Source organism: Melopsittacus undulatus, chromosome 4 (genome assembly GCF_012275295.1).
Source record: "Melopsittacus undulatus isolate bMelUnd1 chromosome 4, bMelUnd1.mat.Z, whole genome shotgun sequence".
Lineage (NCBI taxonomy): Eukaryota > Metazoa > Chordata > Aves > Psittaciformes > Psittaculidae > Melopsittacus > Melopsittacus undulatus.
Genome location: NC_047530.1, coordinates 19,394,428 through 19,411,904, shown reverse-complemented (window position 1 = coordinate 19,411,904; position 17,477 = coordinate 19,394,428). Strand labels below are relative to the sequence as shown.

At 38.1% G+C, this 17,477-nt stretch overlaps 1 protein-coding gene across 1 annotated transcript in view; it reads left to right on the top strand.

The window, feature by feature from the left end:
• ESR2 (estrogen receptor 2) overlaps positions 1-17,477 on the top strand; it is a 41,997-nt gene that overhangs the window by 6,149 nt on the left and 18,371 nt on the right. The window contains exons 2-4 of the mRNA XM_005149610.2: positions 5,324-5,796; positions 11,881-12,056; positions 14,765-14,881. Of these exons, the coding sequence (XP_005149667.1) occupies positions 5,363-5,796; positions 11,881-12,056; positions 14,765-14,881 (727 nt within the window). The 5' untranslated portion in view covers positions 5,324-5,362. The remainder of the gene's footprint in view (positions 1-5,323; positions 5,797-11,880; positions 12,057-14,764; positions 14,882-17,477) is intronic.

Genomic DNA, 17,477 nt, shown 5'->3' with positions numbered 1-17,477 from the left:
TCCAGTAGTGGGAAGTTGGGAAGGGACATTTGGAGAACAAGTACTCCAGCATGCTGCTCAAAGTGAGATCAGGTTGCTCAGGGCCTTTTTCAGTCTAATGTGTTTTTTTTTCTATCTCCAAAGATGGAGATTTCACAGCCTTTTCTGGGTATCCTGTTCCTGTACTTAACTTTCACTGTCGAGATTTTTTTTCATATATCCACTGGAATTTCCCTTGTGTTGACTTGTGACTGTAACCTCTTGTCCTGGCTTGTGCACTTTTTCTGGAGAGTCCAGCTTTGTTGTCTTTCTAATTCCACTTGCACTTAGACCCTCCTTATGTTCGTCTGGTGGTACAAACCATGTTCCCTTGGTGCCTCTGTGAATGTCATGTATTGAGCCCTGATATATATTTATAAATATTTAAAATAACCTAGAAGTTGTCAGTGTCCTCAGTAGGACTAAGACAGGCCAATGAGAGTGCTTATTTTGCTTGAGCGTTTCGAGTTGTTCTCACCTGTGTGCTTTAATCTGCAGTACTTTCATAGAATCATAGAATGACTTGGAAGGAACCTTAAAAATCATCTGGTTCCAACCGCCCTGCCACAGACAGCGACACCTTCCAATAAAGCAGATTGCCTAAAGGCCCATCCAACTTGTCCTTGAACTCTCCCAGGGATGGTGAGTCCACAGCTTCTCTGATCAACCTGTTCCAGTGCCTCACCACCCTCGCGGTGAAGAATTTCTTCCTAATATCTAATCTAAATCTATATTTTTCCAGTTTAAAGCCATTCCCTCTTGTCCCATCACTACTTGCTCTTGAAAAAAGCCCCTCTCTGGATTTCTTGTAGGCCTCTTTAGGTACTGGAAGGTGGCTCCAAGGTCTCCCCAAAACCTTCTCCTGGTGCATTTTCTTCAGAGGAGGTCTTTTTGCCTTTGACCATTGAGAACAGGCTATTAATTTTGTTGGAATGTGTACAATATCTGAGGTCTGGACAGATAGCTTTGTTTTCATTTTGCTTCCTTATCTGTCCCCTATTTGTTGCATCTAGTCTTTCTCAGGTAATAATAAACTTGTTTACTTATATGCCTTCTTTTGGCAGTATGTGGCACTGTTGTGTTTAATCAGTAATAAGTTTTTCACAAAACTTGAAGTACATGTGTCGTGTTGTGCATCAGGAATGACTTTTCTTTAATGATCAAATGAGAAAATGATTCAGTTCATTGTTGCAAAGAGTTGTGTAAAATGTAACTTAGCAGAATATTAATAGAATGCTTTACAAGATTACTGAAGGGCTTAGGCTATGGGGCAGTAGAGTGCGTATTAAAATGAAAGGAAGAATGATTGCACTTTAATCTAGGCCTAACAGAGGAAAAGTTCATCTTAATTCTCTATTGGAAAAAAGTCTACTCAAATACATGACTTGCCTAGAAAGTTCTAAGCATGTTGTAGGGTATGTTGATGGAAGGGTGCCTGAGAACATCCATCATTCTCTTGCTTTTTTCAGTGTTGCATTTCGCTAGGAAAAGTTATTGTATTTATGCATTTCCAAGCAGACTCTAAAACATGGTAGCCTGCCCTCTCTGTTTTTTCCCCTTTCCAAAATTAAAAAACCTTAAATTAGTTATTTCATTCAAGACTTTAAAAAAGATACTTGGTGTAGGTAATGTGCAGTAACTAGCTTTTGAGTTTGTTCAAATAGGTCAGATGGCTTAATTATTTACCCATGTATCTGTTTGACTATGACATCTAAACCAGCTCTTGTGTCTGATCTGGTGTGTCTTGCATGGTGACTGTCAAGATGCATTAAGTTCAGTATGCAGAGCTAAAGACAATAAAGTTTTTTGTTTTGTTTTTGTGGAGTACATTGATAACATCACTTTCTTTTTTTTTCCCCTGCATCCTTATGGATAGTGATATCAGCCTTTGGGTACTGGAGCCAATGGAACTGTTTTTTCCTATGCCAGATGTGAACCCTGCCCATGGTGTCTTAGATTTGTGAATGGTAAGTGTTACTCAAGGAACTGGACAGAACGGCTATTTACTTAATAATGGCATTTTGATTGTTGAGTGTCCTGCTAGGCTGAACTGACTTAAGTGGATTGAAACGTTTGCAGACTCCCAGAAGACTGTAATATAAAAATAACAGGTACCTGTTTTGTTTCTATGTCTGTTACAGATCTAGTGCAGAGCTGATAGAGTAGATATAAATAGTGTACTTTATAGTTGAATCTTGCTTTTAAAAAATCTTTCTTCAGAGAAAAAGAGGGTGTTGGAACAGGAGTTCACTTTGTGAAGAAGTTAATTTCTGTTTAATGAATGGTGCTTAAAATACGAGAACGGTGTACCAAGATGGAACACATTTATTAGCCTGTTGCACTACTTATTGTAATTCTTGGCTTAAATGTGGTCATGCTTTCTTCTGAGGTATTGGTGTTGGTGGAGGCTTAAATATTAAGACCCGGTTACCTCAATCTGCAGTCCTTCCTTAAGGCATAGAACTTCACAGTCTATCAGTCAATTTTTAGGACCTTCTGAGTAATACTGTATAAATTCAGCAGTCTCACTTTATTTGCGAGGCTCTGGGCTTTGCATGCTAAATTGTATAGGTAAAAGAAACTGTGAACAACTTGATCTCATGCAGATCCATGGTCTACTGTGACTGAACTATTTCTTCTACCCAAGTTAATTATCTTAAGCTAATGCTGTTATTTTTTTTCACTATATTGCAGTCTGCTGAAGACCAGTCTGCTGAAGTACAGTTTTCTTTAACCTCCTGGAGCCCATGGTCCTTTCTCTTATAAATAACTCATGGATGAGCAGCCTGTTTTTGAAGAAGGCTGTGCTGACTTTTCGTGCTCACCTTGACTCCTCCTTCTAATACAAACTCCACTCTTAATTCTCGTAACTTCTGTGTATGTTTCTAAATCCTTTATGTAGCACTTTGGAGACAGTATGTCCTGCTAAATACACAGTTATCCTGCATACCACACTAGTGGATTACCTCTACAGAAAAATATTACTTCAATCTCTGCTGATTTCAGTTCATAAAATTGTGCAGTACCAGCTCTGTGTTCTCTCTGCTTCTACAGCTTATATGCATACATTTTCCAAATGTCTGAGGGAAAATACACAACCAGTTGCCTGTCACAAGAACTATTGTAGTATCACAGGAATGTCTCTAGCTGGCTAGAACAGAGATGTTGTAATTCTCCTCAGGCACCCTTTTCTTCCCTCCAAAGGGCTTGGGGTTACCCTGCACTGTGTGCCCTTTCAAGGGGGGCAGAGGGATGCAGTTGGCACAGTCAGCTCTTGCTGGACACTCCAGATGCTCCTGCAGAGTGTCCATATGCACAACCTCTAAGACTACAAATGGTATACAGCTTTACCCATGCAGAACCTATAAATGTATTTTTAATTCAGTGTATTCATTGGGCCCATTCATAGTAACCACTGAAAATAATCTTAGGATCATTTCTTAGTTCCATTGTCTGCTGCTTAAAAATTATTTGGGCTACCCCACCATTATGGTGGAGTGAAAGCACCTTTGAGATTTTCAGTGCTCTTTGCAGTGAAAATTGAATGATGCATGGGTTTTTTTTAGTGAAGCATCTGGCTGGAGCAAATGAAGCATGCAGATTGTGTGAGGAGTGAGGTCAAATTCTCCTCCTTTGCATTGGAGTTCCAGTCCAAAAACTGCTGGACATAAACAGCTGCTGAGATATCTCATTTTCCTGTTTCCCACAAAGGAAAAAACAGCAGCTGGGTCTGAAGTGCCTCATCTGATTTAGATGAGTTCCTGGTTTTTTCTACAGATAGATACCTTCAGTTTCATCGACAAAGTGCAAAGTAAGAAGGAAGGATGGACTGTAAACTATAAATTTTATTCAGAAATACTATTTCTTATATATTTTGTTAATGCTTCTATCCTCAGTCCTAGCCTTAGAGGAGAAAAATGTGTCAATGCCCCAAGATGGCATACTAGGACTTGCATCTGGCTGAAATTTTTTTTGGGACAGGGAGATTGCTGGTACTTCAGCAAAGCTGTGATTTAATCTTCCTCGTCTTGCTTTATGGTCATGTGAGGTGAAAAAAGGTAAGAATATTTAGCATCAATACATTGGCCACTTCTGAAGTAACAAAGCTGTGGGTGTCTTTTATCCTGTGATTTTTCTTGTTAAGACCTTACTACCATCTGTAAAACTATACTACAATATCAGTTCTGGGGGCTGGAATTTGTGGTTTTGGAAATAGAATCCTTTTGGATTGCAAGCTATGGGAGGGCTGCATGTCTGTCTTCAAAGCTGAAATGAACTGCAGATGAAACCCTTACTGAAAAATAAAAAAGAAATATTCTTAAATGCAACTGTAAAACTAAAACTTCCGGGACTGGGGTTATGTATTAGGAGGATGTTTTTTGTCAGCTCTTTTTTTTTATTTTTTTTTTCTCCCTTAAATAATTTGGATATACATGAATCTGGCAAAAATTATTTGCTGTGAGCAAATTAAGGTGTCTTTTTTGATAGCTGATGCAGATGGGAGGAAGGACGGAGAGTAGTTGAGATGCAGATGGAGAGTGGCAGGAAATTATAAAACTTCCAGACCTTATGAAGTCTTGCAAGTTCTGTGGTGTCAGCTTTGGAAATCAGCATTTTGCAGTTTCTGCATTTATAATGGCTCTGTTCAGAGGTGCTGTATCCAGGGACCTCTCAGTGATGAATTTGCATTGCTTACTGATACTCATTACATGCCTTCCTCCTTTGTGATGAGGCGTGTGCAGTAGAACTCTGGGTTTGTAAGGAGACAGGAGTGTGTTTGTGTGTTTTTAAAATATCTGCTGTTACATGATCATGTTGATAAAGGGAAAGCTGAAGTACTACGCTTATAGTGAGAGCAGGAGGTAATGAGTTCTTATAAAGAGAATTGATTTCTCTGGGCATTCATCCCATAGTTGTGGACCACAGGGTAATTTTGCCTCTGACATAGAGCAGTTTTATCCTGGTTGTAATGAGCAACTTGTGTTAAGATCCAAGTTGTCACCTGCATCTTTGTTTCACACTTCAAGTTATTAATTTTGTTTTGTTTTCATTTTATAAGAGAGTCTAAGCTTAACATGCATCTTAGCCTTTATTTTTAAGGAAGTTCTAGAAAGCTTGCTTTTTCTTAAAGGTAGTAAATTTATATTCATTATGTGCATTTAAGTGCATTTGGTATGTAACCTGTTTTAACAGGATCTTTTTATATTTTCTCATTTAATGATTCCTTTTTTTTTCTTTTATAGAAAAGAGTTAATACAGAACTTTCTTACTTTTTAATTCAAATTTTTATACCTTCCCACCTTAGGATGAATATTTAAACAGCAGTCTTCAGTCTTGCTTCAAAATGTCCCTGTGTGCATCCTCTCACAAGGATTTTTCTCAGTTGCTGCCACTTCAGGATGCTGGATGCAATAAGACAGAAATTAAAACCTCACCTACTAGCATCATCTCTCCAGTTCCCTACAGTTGTAATCAGTCCACGCTGACAGCAGAGCACAGTCCAGTCTATATTCCCTCATCTTACATGGAAACCAGACATGAATATTCTGCAATGGCATTCTGCAGTCCTGCTATGATGAATTACAACATTTCCAGCAATTTTGGTGATTCGGAGACTGCATCCACAAGGCAAACGTCAAGCCCCAATGTGTTATGGTCTGCTCCTAGCCATCTCTCCCCTCTGACACTGCACTGTCAGTCATCGCTTCTGTATGCAGAGCAGCCAAAGAGTCCATGGTGTGAAGCAAGACCAATGGAGCCTGTTCTACCTGTGACCAGGTCAGTATTACTCACTTCCTTAAAACTTTGCTGAAAAGTATTTACTGTTTCTTTAGTTCTTTTAAACTAAAGAACTTTTTACGTTTGACTTCTCTGTGCTGGTGTCTCTGAAAAACAATACAAAATAAACCCTCCACCAAACACCCAATCAGACCTGGGTTTTATAGGGGTTTTTACATGTAACTGCTGAAATTGGAATATTTTTTTTTTCAATAGCTCCTTAGACAACTACACACCAAACAAAAGTTCAAGACTACTAGGCACTAATTTGTGTTATAAAAATGACTTTTGCTCTGGCAAATTAAGTCCTTTGAGTGAAAGAAGTAAAGATAATTCTTTCTTCCTTTCCATACAATGTTGTTTGTATTCCATTTTATCTGGAATTTTTTACTGAATGTAATAGTTATGAAGGCTTTTCATGAACTTAGAATTCAAAGGAAATGTTTTCTTGATTTTTTTTTTGTTTTAGTATTAACAGTCCCACAGTAGCATGCACCACGTTCAAAGTGATACTGCTACTGAAAAATTCTGACACTTTCTTGTTGCTCTTCTCAACTGACTTTATAAAGGCATTGTGAACAGCAGATTCATAGCCTAAATTTTAAGCTGTAAAGAAACTGTATTTGCAAAAACATGTTCCCATACCGCACATTCACTCATATTACAAACCATAAGCCATGTGTTCATCATCAGTAGATGAACTCTATTCATGGGCACAACAGCTATTGGATGGATAAAAGCTCAGGGTATTGGAGGTGCTGTTCCTGTTTTAGCAGCTCTGTGTTTATTCATAGGGATCCTATTTAACTTCAGCAGTCACTGTGAGTATGAAAAATAGTGTGTTCTAGCAACAGTTTTAGTTCAATTTATAATAAAAGATTGGTGTTATTTTTGTGACTACCCACTTTCCTTCTGTGATGGATGGGCCTTATGTTGTCTGCAGAGGGCTAAGGCGGGAGGACCTATTCTACTCCTGACTTGTAGGCTGCACATATCTTAAGCCTGGTCACCTGACTATTCTGTATTTGGAGTCAGCAGAGAGTAACAGGCAGTTCTGCAGTGCAACTACTTTAAGTGCAGGTGTGTGGATTGGGAGAGGCTGTTATGGTAGCACTTCCGTAAGAATTCCCTAAGCACGTCTAATGCAAACAGGGCTAACATCTATGCTCGTCCCGTTTGTGTTAATATTTCAAAACTTTGACAGCCCTGGGAAGGCTGTGGTAGGTTAATGTCTGAAGGAGTCCAGATAATGGGACAGCAGGTGGGAAAACCCAGGAGCAAGAGCACATCATCTGTTTCTCTACACTGTGCTCTCTGAATAGGCAGAAGGGAAGCAAACTTTTCACACTGGAGCTTAAGTAAATAAGTTTTCTGCCAATTGTAGAGATCCATATGGACTACTGCTCTTGTAGCTGATGCTGACCTAAGAGGAGAAATCAATGAAGTCTAGAGTCTAAATTTAGGAATGATCTATGGATGATCTTTGTTGTTCAGCAGCAAGTAACTACTGTGTTGCTTGGTAGGTGGACCTTCGCAGGAGTTCATTTGTCTCAGCATGATGCATTTTCATCTCCCATGTGTGTACAGAAACTGGAAAAAAAGAAAAAAAAACATTAATTTGACATGGAAACACAAAAAGCAAGAGCTATATTTCCCTTATTGTGCATATCTGTTCTGAAATAAAGCTGTAAAGTAAAAACAACCCTGTGTTTCCTTTTGCTTTATCCCTTGGTGAGATCTTAAATTAATGTCATGAATACTATATTTATTATCATGGGAACAATGACTGTGACACTACAGATTCATAGATTATACCTTAAAGGAAGAGTTCTTGGGATTGAAACTTAAAAGAATAGCTCTGTGAGAAGGGAGAGACTAAGGCTGTAAAATGTAATTTTAAAGTGTAGTTTCAGAAAACAGACTTTGTTTAAAAAATGAAAAAGAAAGCATTGCTACATATTCAAGTCTGTTACACAGTTCATTTTACCTTTCAAAATAAAGCAAGAGTCTCGCAGTGAGCGGAGCGTATTTTCCCTGGGTGTAAAATTCTGTTAACGTTAGCTAAACTAATGTTGTCTGTTTTGCTAAAACTAAAACTGATCACTATGTAATTCGGCTCTCCTTGTACATGAGCTTAAAATAAGAGAATGCTGAGAATTCGGGTTCCTTTTCTAACAAATAGGTGCATTACATGAATTCAAAAGGAATGTATTTAACTTTGTGAAATGCAAATGTCATACAGTGTAGTGTCACTTTTCACCAATAGTTCAGCAAAAATGAATTGTATTTCTTATAAAAATAGGCATGAAGATAAAAGAAATGTGACAGACTACTTTAAAATATAATTACACTGAAATTTATTTCCTCTAAACAAAAAGTTTTAATTAAAGAAACCAAAAGTTTCTATTCAAAATGAAAAGAAAGATTGCTTTCTAAAAAGCATTAGGAAACTTTAATGAAGTTGCTGGAGTGATGTTTCTGGAACTTAATTTGTTCTTTTTTCCTATTATTTTTCTTGTGCTTCTGACTAATTGCAGCTAGAGTGTGTAAGTAAAGGGCTTTGGGTACATAGGCTAGTAACGCTTACTTAGAATTATTTAGTAACTTTGTCTTGTTCCCTATGCGCTCATATTTTATCTTGCTTAAACTTTTTGTCTGAAGCCATAATTATTTGCATTATTCTCTTATGCTTTTTTTTAAGTTGTGTTCATCCTGTAGACACATTTGAAAGTATCTTGAAGTGTCTTTGAGGTGGTGGATTGGCATCTCTTTTATGGTGGAATAGTTACAGAGATTAAGGAAAATGTCTCTTAATTTTGAGATATCTATGTCCTGATTTTCAGCATAATAATGTTTGGAGCATAGTAAAACTTGTGCTTTGGAGACATAAATACTGATAGTTATGTGGTATTAACAGTTCTAGAAGTTACATTGGGGGGAGTCTCTAGAAAATCAGGAAGATAAAGAATGAAAAGTATTCTTCAGCTGTTTTTACCTATCATCTTACACACATTCTGGGAGAAGGGAAGAGCCTTCTTCAATCCTACAGCTTTGGCTTGTATGAGATAGTTTGAATTATCTCCAGGCACTGAATGAGAAATTTTGAAGTTAGAAATGTCTTTTCTCAGTGGTTTGGTTTTTTTTCTTTCTCTCTTTCTTTTTATACTACAGAGTAGTTTCAGTTTTTTTAAAAAAACCTGACAGACAACAAATGCCATGAGCAAATGTAGCTACATTCTGGGTCAAATCCTTTTCACCCTTTTCCATTTTTAATAAAATATTGGATTTATGTTCAAGTTTTCCAGGTGTGGCATGCACAAAACACTTGTGGCAAAGCTAGAGGTAATTGGGAGACTTGATAGATACTGAATAACGTAAATGGTTTTACTAATACCTTCTCCTTCAGGGTAATCATCCTGCCACTGTTGATGACTAGTAGGAAATCACTGACTTTTTACTTAAAAAAAATTCTTTATTGTTTTTATGGAAATATAACATCTCTCTATAGAAACCATGATCATAAAATAGAGAGGAGTATAAGGAAGTGTAAAGTGAACTATGTGGTTCCCCAGAAACAGCCAGTGAACATCCCCCTTTGCCCTTCATCCTTTGGCGCAGGAGCTCTGTGGGCATCCAGCCAGCTACGGCCAGTTCTTCTGGAGGACCTGGCAACTCAGTCATCTCCTGAGCATACTGGAGTGCGCCAGTCCCAAGAGCACCTCCCAAGGAGGTGGTCTCTAACCTGCTCCGGTTCACTCTTGTGTGGATACACTGTCTGGTTGTGAGCTTCTTAGGGTAAAGAATGTGTACCTTAAAGTTCTCATCTATTTCCTAGTTCTGTTGCCCATAAAGACGACAGTAACAAAATGACTGGGTTTGAACCTCTTGCTGTGCTGCTGCAGCTATCAGAGATGAGTAGATTTGATGCCCATTTGGCTTGCGGGAGGAATTCACTCCAGATTGTTGCTCTGTGTGCAAGCTGCGTGCCACAGCCTGTGGAAGTCACAAAGCTTGCACATGTGCCGGGTGACTGTCGTTAAACTTTTAGGCAAGGAAAGAAAAAGTGTTTTTAAAACAATTGTCATGACTGGAAAGTGGGAAGTAGCACTCCTCAGTGAGATGTTGCAGTGTGTGCTTTTTCTTTATTTTCATCCATAACATCTTGATGCTTTAACAGTGGCAATAATCATTGCTCTCTACAGTATATCAATCAGTCACTGAGGTGCTCTCTAGATAATTTTGATTATTTTCTGGCTCTCATGGCTGTATCATGGTTTCCAAGTGAAGCTTAAAAACGTACCTCGTTTGCTAATGTGAAATGCCGAATTTCTTTTTCCTCCAAATACAGAGAAACAGGAATAACAATGCTTTTTCTTCCTTGTATTAGCAGCATATTAGGTGTGTGTGATACAGTCCCTTTATTCTAAGGGGAGTTCCCTACACTGGACTTCCTAGCATGGCAGAAGGGAAAATAATTAGCAATTCAACAATCCATTAACAGGGCTCTGTGTGTAGTCAAAGACAGGGAACATGAGGGAACATAATTTAAAAGCTTGCAGTAACTTAATGAAACAAAAAATACCATAATTCTTCTGTTTGGAATTTGCTCAGAGAACCACCTTTCTTCTTTTCCAGACTTTCTACTAGGAAATTGAGTACATTCTCCTCAGATACTTATAAACTTGGTGATATTCATTTGGCATGTGGGTGTGTTTGTCCTTATCTTCTATCATGAATCCAGCACAAAGTCTATGTTAGTTAAAGTCTCTTTGGTAGCATTTTCAGCATGTTTCTACTGTTCTGTTTAAACTTGCTCTTGTTAGTGAATAGATTTCTTCTGCCTTAGCAATGTGCTTTAGAAATCATAAACCATGCTACCTGCTGTCTTATCCAAACTTTTATTTCTTCTTCTCCATGAACCATCTGGAAGTTGAGATGAGGAAAATTCTAGAGTTTCTAACTTCTGCCACTGTGTTTAAATTTATACCTATAAATTGATTCTCAGGTTTCTTTTGTCAAACTGCTGCTGAGCAGTTGCACATGACACTATTTTCTCTCTGTCTTGAAACCATTTACTGTTGGATTTTATGATCTTAAAGGTCTTTTCCAACCTCAGTAATGCTGTGATTCTGCAAAGGTAAAACATGCCAAAAGCACCAAGAAAATGAGGTCCTGATAAAAAAGTACAATGGATGTGCTTCCTATATGTAAAAACCTCTCAACTGATAATCTAAGTTCCTTTTCTCTGTTGTTTGTTTACAGAATCTTGTCAGGAATTGGCTGTTATTTCATGTGTCTATCCTGTTCTAATTTTAATCCAGTTGCTAACAATAGTTCCATGAAGTTGTAACTATGTGCAGCACTTTAGGAATGCATACGTATTATTAATTTATATTGAGCATTTTTTCTTTTAATGTATGGAAATATTGTGTTAATTGTGTTTTTCCATTCTTCTTGTATTCAGATTACCTTTTACTTAGCATTAGGGTGATCAGTGTGGGTTGTCACCTTGAACAGAAAGCTCCATTTAACATTGTGACTTCATCTTGTAGCCTGAGATTCACATCTCAAGATATTTGTCTCCACCATCTCATTGAATGAACAAAGCCTCATTTAAAAAATGACATACTTGAAACTAGATACATGTATATTGCTCCATCTAGAATTTTGCCTTGCAAACAGTACAAAGCAATTGGTCCTCTGCTTGTGGCAGCATTTAGCATGTCTGACTGAGCTGTCTGAGTTCACACTTTCCATGCCAAGCTTCCCAAAGGCAAGTCCACTTGGTTTGCAAATTCCTTTTTTTCCCAGAATTCATGTGAATAACACATCAGCAGTTCAGTTTTATGCTTGTAAGTATTTTAAAATTTCACAGTTTCTCACCATTGAAAGCTCTGGGAATCAGACTTTATGCTTTAAATAACCATAGCAGAAAAAAGCTTATCCTGTGAAACACTATCCTGTATTCAGTAATAAGAACACTCTATAGAGGGAGAATAGAAGACAATGGAAAATAATTAAACTATTTGCAATGTAGATTAATTTTTTCCTCTCTTATAACAGATTACTTTTTTTTTCTATCAGAGAAACATTGAAAAGAAAGACTAATGGCAGTGACTGTACAAGCCCAATTGCAAATACTCCTGGCTCAAAACGGGATGCTCACTTCTGCGCAGTCTGCAGTGACTATGCTTCAGGATACCACTATGGGGTCTGGTCATGTGAAGGCTGCAAAGCATTCTTTAAAAGAAGTATTCAAGGTAGGACTATCAGCTTTTGATAACTTCTCTCAAAAATGTTTCAGGGCTGCAATGGTTGATCTAGTAATGAGTTGACCAAAAATCCTGGCATATGGTGTTGCAAGCTGAAAATAGAGCAACACGTGATTTAACTATCTTATCTTTTGGCTCTTATGTTATCAAGATCTGGAAACATTACAAAGTGAGCAGCTGATTTCTTTAGAGAAGAGGTGGAATACACAGCATGAGAAGGTCCTGCAGCAAAGGCCTCAATGGGGTGGCACTGCAGACCTGTGAATCTGATTGCAGTTTGTATCCTAAAGTAGATACAGTAATTGTGAATTTTTTATAATAGACACAGAGTAGGTAAATATCTGGAGTCTTTGCTAGCCAGGAGCTACTCTTGACAAGAGTATGTTGCCTGGAACTGTTGAGTCATAGCACATAATACCTACACAATATGTAGGATATAAAAATATGTGGAGCAAGTATTAGGTACAAAAATGATTTTTGTTATTTCTTAGCCCTCCAGCCCGAGAGCCTACACTGCAGGATTTCTTCCACTGCCAGATCTCTCCAAGATTTGTACTTGAATGTTTTAATCCTTAAATATTTGGTATTTAGTTCAAATTTGCTGAGTGGCTGCAGTATGAAGTAAATGTAGGACTCCATGTTTGTTATCACAGCCTATGGGCAGTGATTTATGCCCTGTATTGGAGCTTTGGACCTCTTCATTTCTTGAACCATAGCTCTAGTTAACACGTTGTTTGGCCTCACTTGGGGTCTCTTGGTGGAAATTTACTTGGGTTGACACTGGATACTACATGCAGATACTAACAGAAAATCCTGTCATTTTTCAGTTTATAATGTTCTTTTCCTCTTCTGCACACAAAGCCTTTAGCAATCTTGAGATTTTTGGGGTTTTGGCTCAATATGGCAGAGTTGGTGTCACCATTAGTATCAATTTTAATTCAAAACTTGTTTGGCTTTTCAATTTCTTGTGCAAGTTCTGCATGGATGAATAACAACTTCTATATACAAATGCAGGTACTTTTGATTTCTGAAATAATTGAAGAGAACATTGTCTTCCATTTGTCACAAATGAATTTGATCTCAGAGTGTTTTCTGTCAGGAAAATCATCTTCTTTCTCTGGGTTGCTCACGTGTGCTTTGGCCATGAACAAGGTACCCATTGTGACCTTTTGTACATCTTAATGTACCCTGCCAGGTAACATTTGCTTGTCATTCAAGTAAATGAAAGTAAGTTCTTGTCATAAAACACTAGCAAGCACTCAGTTGTGACTGCTGTTACGAGGGGTACTGCTTATAAAACCAAAAATCTTCTGGGCCTACTTATAGACCAAAACATTGGACCAATGTCTAATTAAATTAAATGGTGTGACTGAACAACTGTATGTGGTCTCCTCTGCTTGCCCAAGTTTGTACTGTAGTGTATTTGTCCCACATCCCTGAACATCTGCCTGCAGGCTAAATTATCCCAAGATCACAGGAATTCTAGAGCGCTTTATACTCCTATGTGCTTGGGTTATAGTGCAACAGAAAGCTTCTTCCTCCTTTACCCCGCATGTTGTGTAAAGAGTGATAAAGAGTAATTTGCTTTTCAGTCATATCTGCCAGTAGGAAATGGGACAAACTGTAACCTGATCTTTTTAAAATTGCCAGTTCAAACATTCAAGGTTAAAATTATTTTAATTTTGCAAGGAAATAGTCACAATGGTTCAGTTAAACAGTTACTCTTGGGGACATGAACTCTTGGACTTCCATCAAGTAAAAAAAAGCCTCTAGTAACACTATCTTTGTCTAATCTATTCTCAACGTTTGAAAAAATTACTTTAAAACCCACAAACTGAGAGAAGTAAGAACTGTAAATGAGTGAATATTTTTTTCATCCTTTGCAGTATTTGGCAGGAGGTTATTCGACTGTGTTTACACCTAGAGCACCCCCTAGTTTACAGTAATAAAACTTTGGGACCAGATTACTGATTAATGAAATGCAATAGCATAAAGGAATTTAGGTAGGGGTGACATGAGGTGGGAGAAAAGGAGAAGAGAACAGAAGAGCCTGTAGTGGAAACTGGTAAAAATAAGAGAAATACTTGTCCAGAGTATCTATAAGTTATACCTTCTGTTCGTGCTTTTCTTTGTACTAATCAGTACAAGTCATTTTAAACTAGTCTTCTTTCTATCTCGAACTGCTTTTTAAATTAACTTTGATCCAGAGTCAATCCTCCAAAGGCTTCTTCATTCCTGGAACTCACCAAGTCAGAGAGTGCAGTTAAATAGAGCTGTAGTTTACCTAAATCTTTGCAGGACTAGAGCTGTGTGCACTGACTGCTGTTTTCAACTCTGCTGAGGTAAAAATAATTTACTATCTACCACCTGTAAGAGTGCCAATAAGAAGTTGGAGGTTGGAAGCAAATTTCCACAAGAGTGTATTTCTCATTTTCATAAATGAGTTGATATTAGAAGGTGCTTAGTTGTCTAACAATCATCACTAAAAACTGGTGTATGTGCCTGGTTACTTTTTGAGGCCACAGACTGATGTTTTCGGTAAAAGAAAACATACATTTGTTCATCAGTTAAATTAGTGGAGCTTAGATAGGTGCATGTGAAGAAGTTGTGATGCTTAAAACCAAGAAGGTCCTGGTCTGGGAGATAACAGAGAGACTGTTGGAGATAATAAATTTACTCCCCTTCCTCTTCTGCAGGACATAATGATTACATCTGCCCAGCTACCAATCAGTGCACGATAGATAAAAACAGGCGCAAAAGCTGCCAGGCGTGCCGGCTACGGAAATGTTATGAAGTGGGAATGATGAAATGTGGTGAGTTTTGCATGTCTGTGTTGATTGCTTGTTTTTGCTTGCTTTTTTTTTTCCTTTTTCTTTTTCTTGGAATCCTAAAAAGGCCCAACAGGCAATTAAAACAATTTTATTTTCAGAAGAAAGCCTGTGGGAAGAGGTCAGGTGTAGGTTGGGCACATGAAAACCATAGTACCTCTGCAGAGCTCTCTGAAGGCAGTTTACTTCCATGCTGTGTTTTGCAGAATAGGAACTCAAGACTAGCTGCTGCCTGAGCCTCAAATCAGACTGGAATCCCTTCTAATATGGGGTAGATGAGCCTGTACTATGCTCTGCTGGCTGAATGTAAGGCAAGATAGCAGTGCCTCATCAAAGCAGTAGTTAACCCAGTATTCTGCCTCCAACAGTGGCTTTGGGAGGAGTGTAAGAATGATACTAGCACCTGTGTGAAACTACTGCTGACAACTCAGCTCCCAGAAGTTGAGGACTTCTGGTTTAAAAGAGGTTTCTTGTATGTGTCTAAATATATCAAGAGAATGGCAACTTTTCCATTGCCCCTCTTTTTAGTCCTATAAAGTCTTAGCATCTACAACATCCCACAGCAGCTTGATCAGCTGTCATGTGAAGAACCGGATCCCTGCTTGCCAGGCTTCTTTGTGGGGCTTTCGTGGGGCAGTGAGGGGGAGGCAGTGGTTAATCTGTTCTTTTTTACAACAAGCTATTTTCAAAGGATGCCATGCAGCTCTTCTATCAAAAGAAGTAGTGAACAAACACTCTTTGTTACTGCACCATTCAGAATTATCCAACCTTTTCTCTTTTCCTGTCTTATAATTGCAGTGACGTGACTTCAATGTAGTTGCACATTTACAGATTTTATTTTAAAGGTTACTTTTAAGAAGAAAGTAACTTGAAGATATTTCAATATCTAATATACTTTCGCAGCCAAGGTCTGTTGTTGGCTCTTACAGATTCTCCAATGTACATGACAGAAATAGGCTGGGAAAACATTATATAAGACACTGGAGTGAAAAGAAGGGCCCTGTGCTTGGTCTGCTGTGATTTGCAGGTGTGCATCTCATTCATCCCATTTACTGTAAATACCTATTTCTATTTCAAGGCTAAGCACTCTTAATCCTCCCACTGCTTTGATCTGAAGGCTGTTTGCAGAATATTATTTCTTTTATTAGGAGAAGTCTTTATAATTCCAGCCTCCATTTATTGCTGGACAATTAATGTCCATTTGTTCTTGTGGCAACATTGTCTTGTAGCTCCACTTTATTGTTAACGGTCTGGTCGTGTTTATGGTCTACATCACATCCCCTCATAATCTTTGTTTTATTATGCTTCATAAACCAAGAAGTCTCCTCTTTTTGCAAAAGAGGAAAGTATCTGAAAGTCATCAGGGCAACTTGTCCCTCAATCTGCTCCAGAATTAATCCATTTTTCACTTGGATGATCAGAATCATGGACAGTATTCCTGTGAACTCTCTTCACAGTAGTAACACCAATATCTCTTACCATGGGAGCCTTTCCCTGTGTACAACCCACAATCCTATTTGCCTTGTTCATGGTTGATATGTAAAGGGTGGGTGTCAGGATGATGGAGCTAGGCTTTTTTCAGTGATATCCAGTGGTACGACAAGGAGCAATGGGCGTAAACTGGAGCATAGGAGGTTCCACGTTAACATCAGGAAGAACTTCTTTACTGTAAGAGTGACAGAGCACTGGAACAGGTTGCCCAGGGGGGTTGTGGAGTCTCCTACATTGGAGATATTCAAGGCCCGCCTGGACAAGTTCCTGTGTTATGTACTCTAGGTTACCCTGCTCTTGCAGGGGGGTTGGACTAGATGATCTTTTGAGGTCCCTTCTAACCCTTGCGATTCTGTGATTCTGTGATTTCAGCTTCCCTATTCATTTCTAGCTGATAACTCCCAGCTTAGAGCTACAATTTCAATTGTTCCTTGTATTATTTTTGTACTTGTGAAGTACATTTAGTTTTTGTTGCTCAAGTCATCTAGTTCTTGCTATATGAAACTGCTTTCTTCTTCTGCATTGACGATGCATCTCAAAATTATGGATGTTTTTCATTATTATAGTCTTAGTTTCCTTTGCTGTCTGCCCTCCAGAAAGGAAAACCTTGCACTTACAAATGAGACTCCTTTTGAAACCTTACTTTTTGAATGGTGTTACTGTCTTTTTTTTTGTTCTCTGATATTTTATTCAGAGATTTTTGTGCAGGGCTTTCTATCAAGTGCCAGTTCTAGAGTTGGAGAGTTTTTGCAAAGATTGATTCCTGTATGATATTATAAGGTGCTCCTCCTCAATGCTTTCCTTAAGCTAATACTTTCTTTCTAATTGTCCAGGAAGTCCTAGTTTGTGATTAGACCTCATAAGCACTATGGTAATACAAGCAATAAATAACAATATGCGCTTATGTCTTAGCCTGTGTTCTTTTTAATCTTGTCACATATTCATAAGCATATTTTCCTACAATAATGAATGTTGTAGGGCACTAATGACTGTGCCAGACCAAAAATGATACTTTGAAACTGTTAACAGGAATTTTATTTAAAAAATAATACTAATTTTCTAAGTAGTAGCACTGAAATTTGAGGCTCTT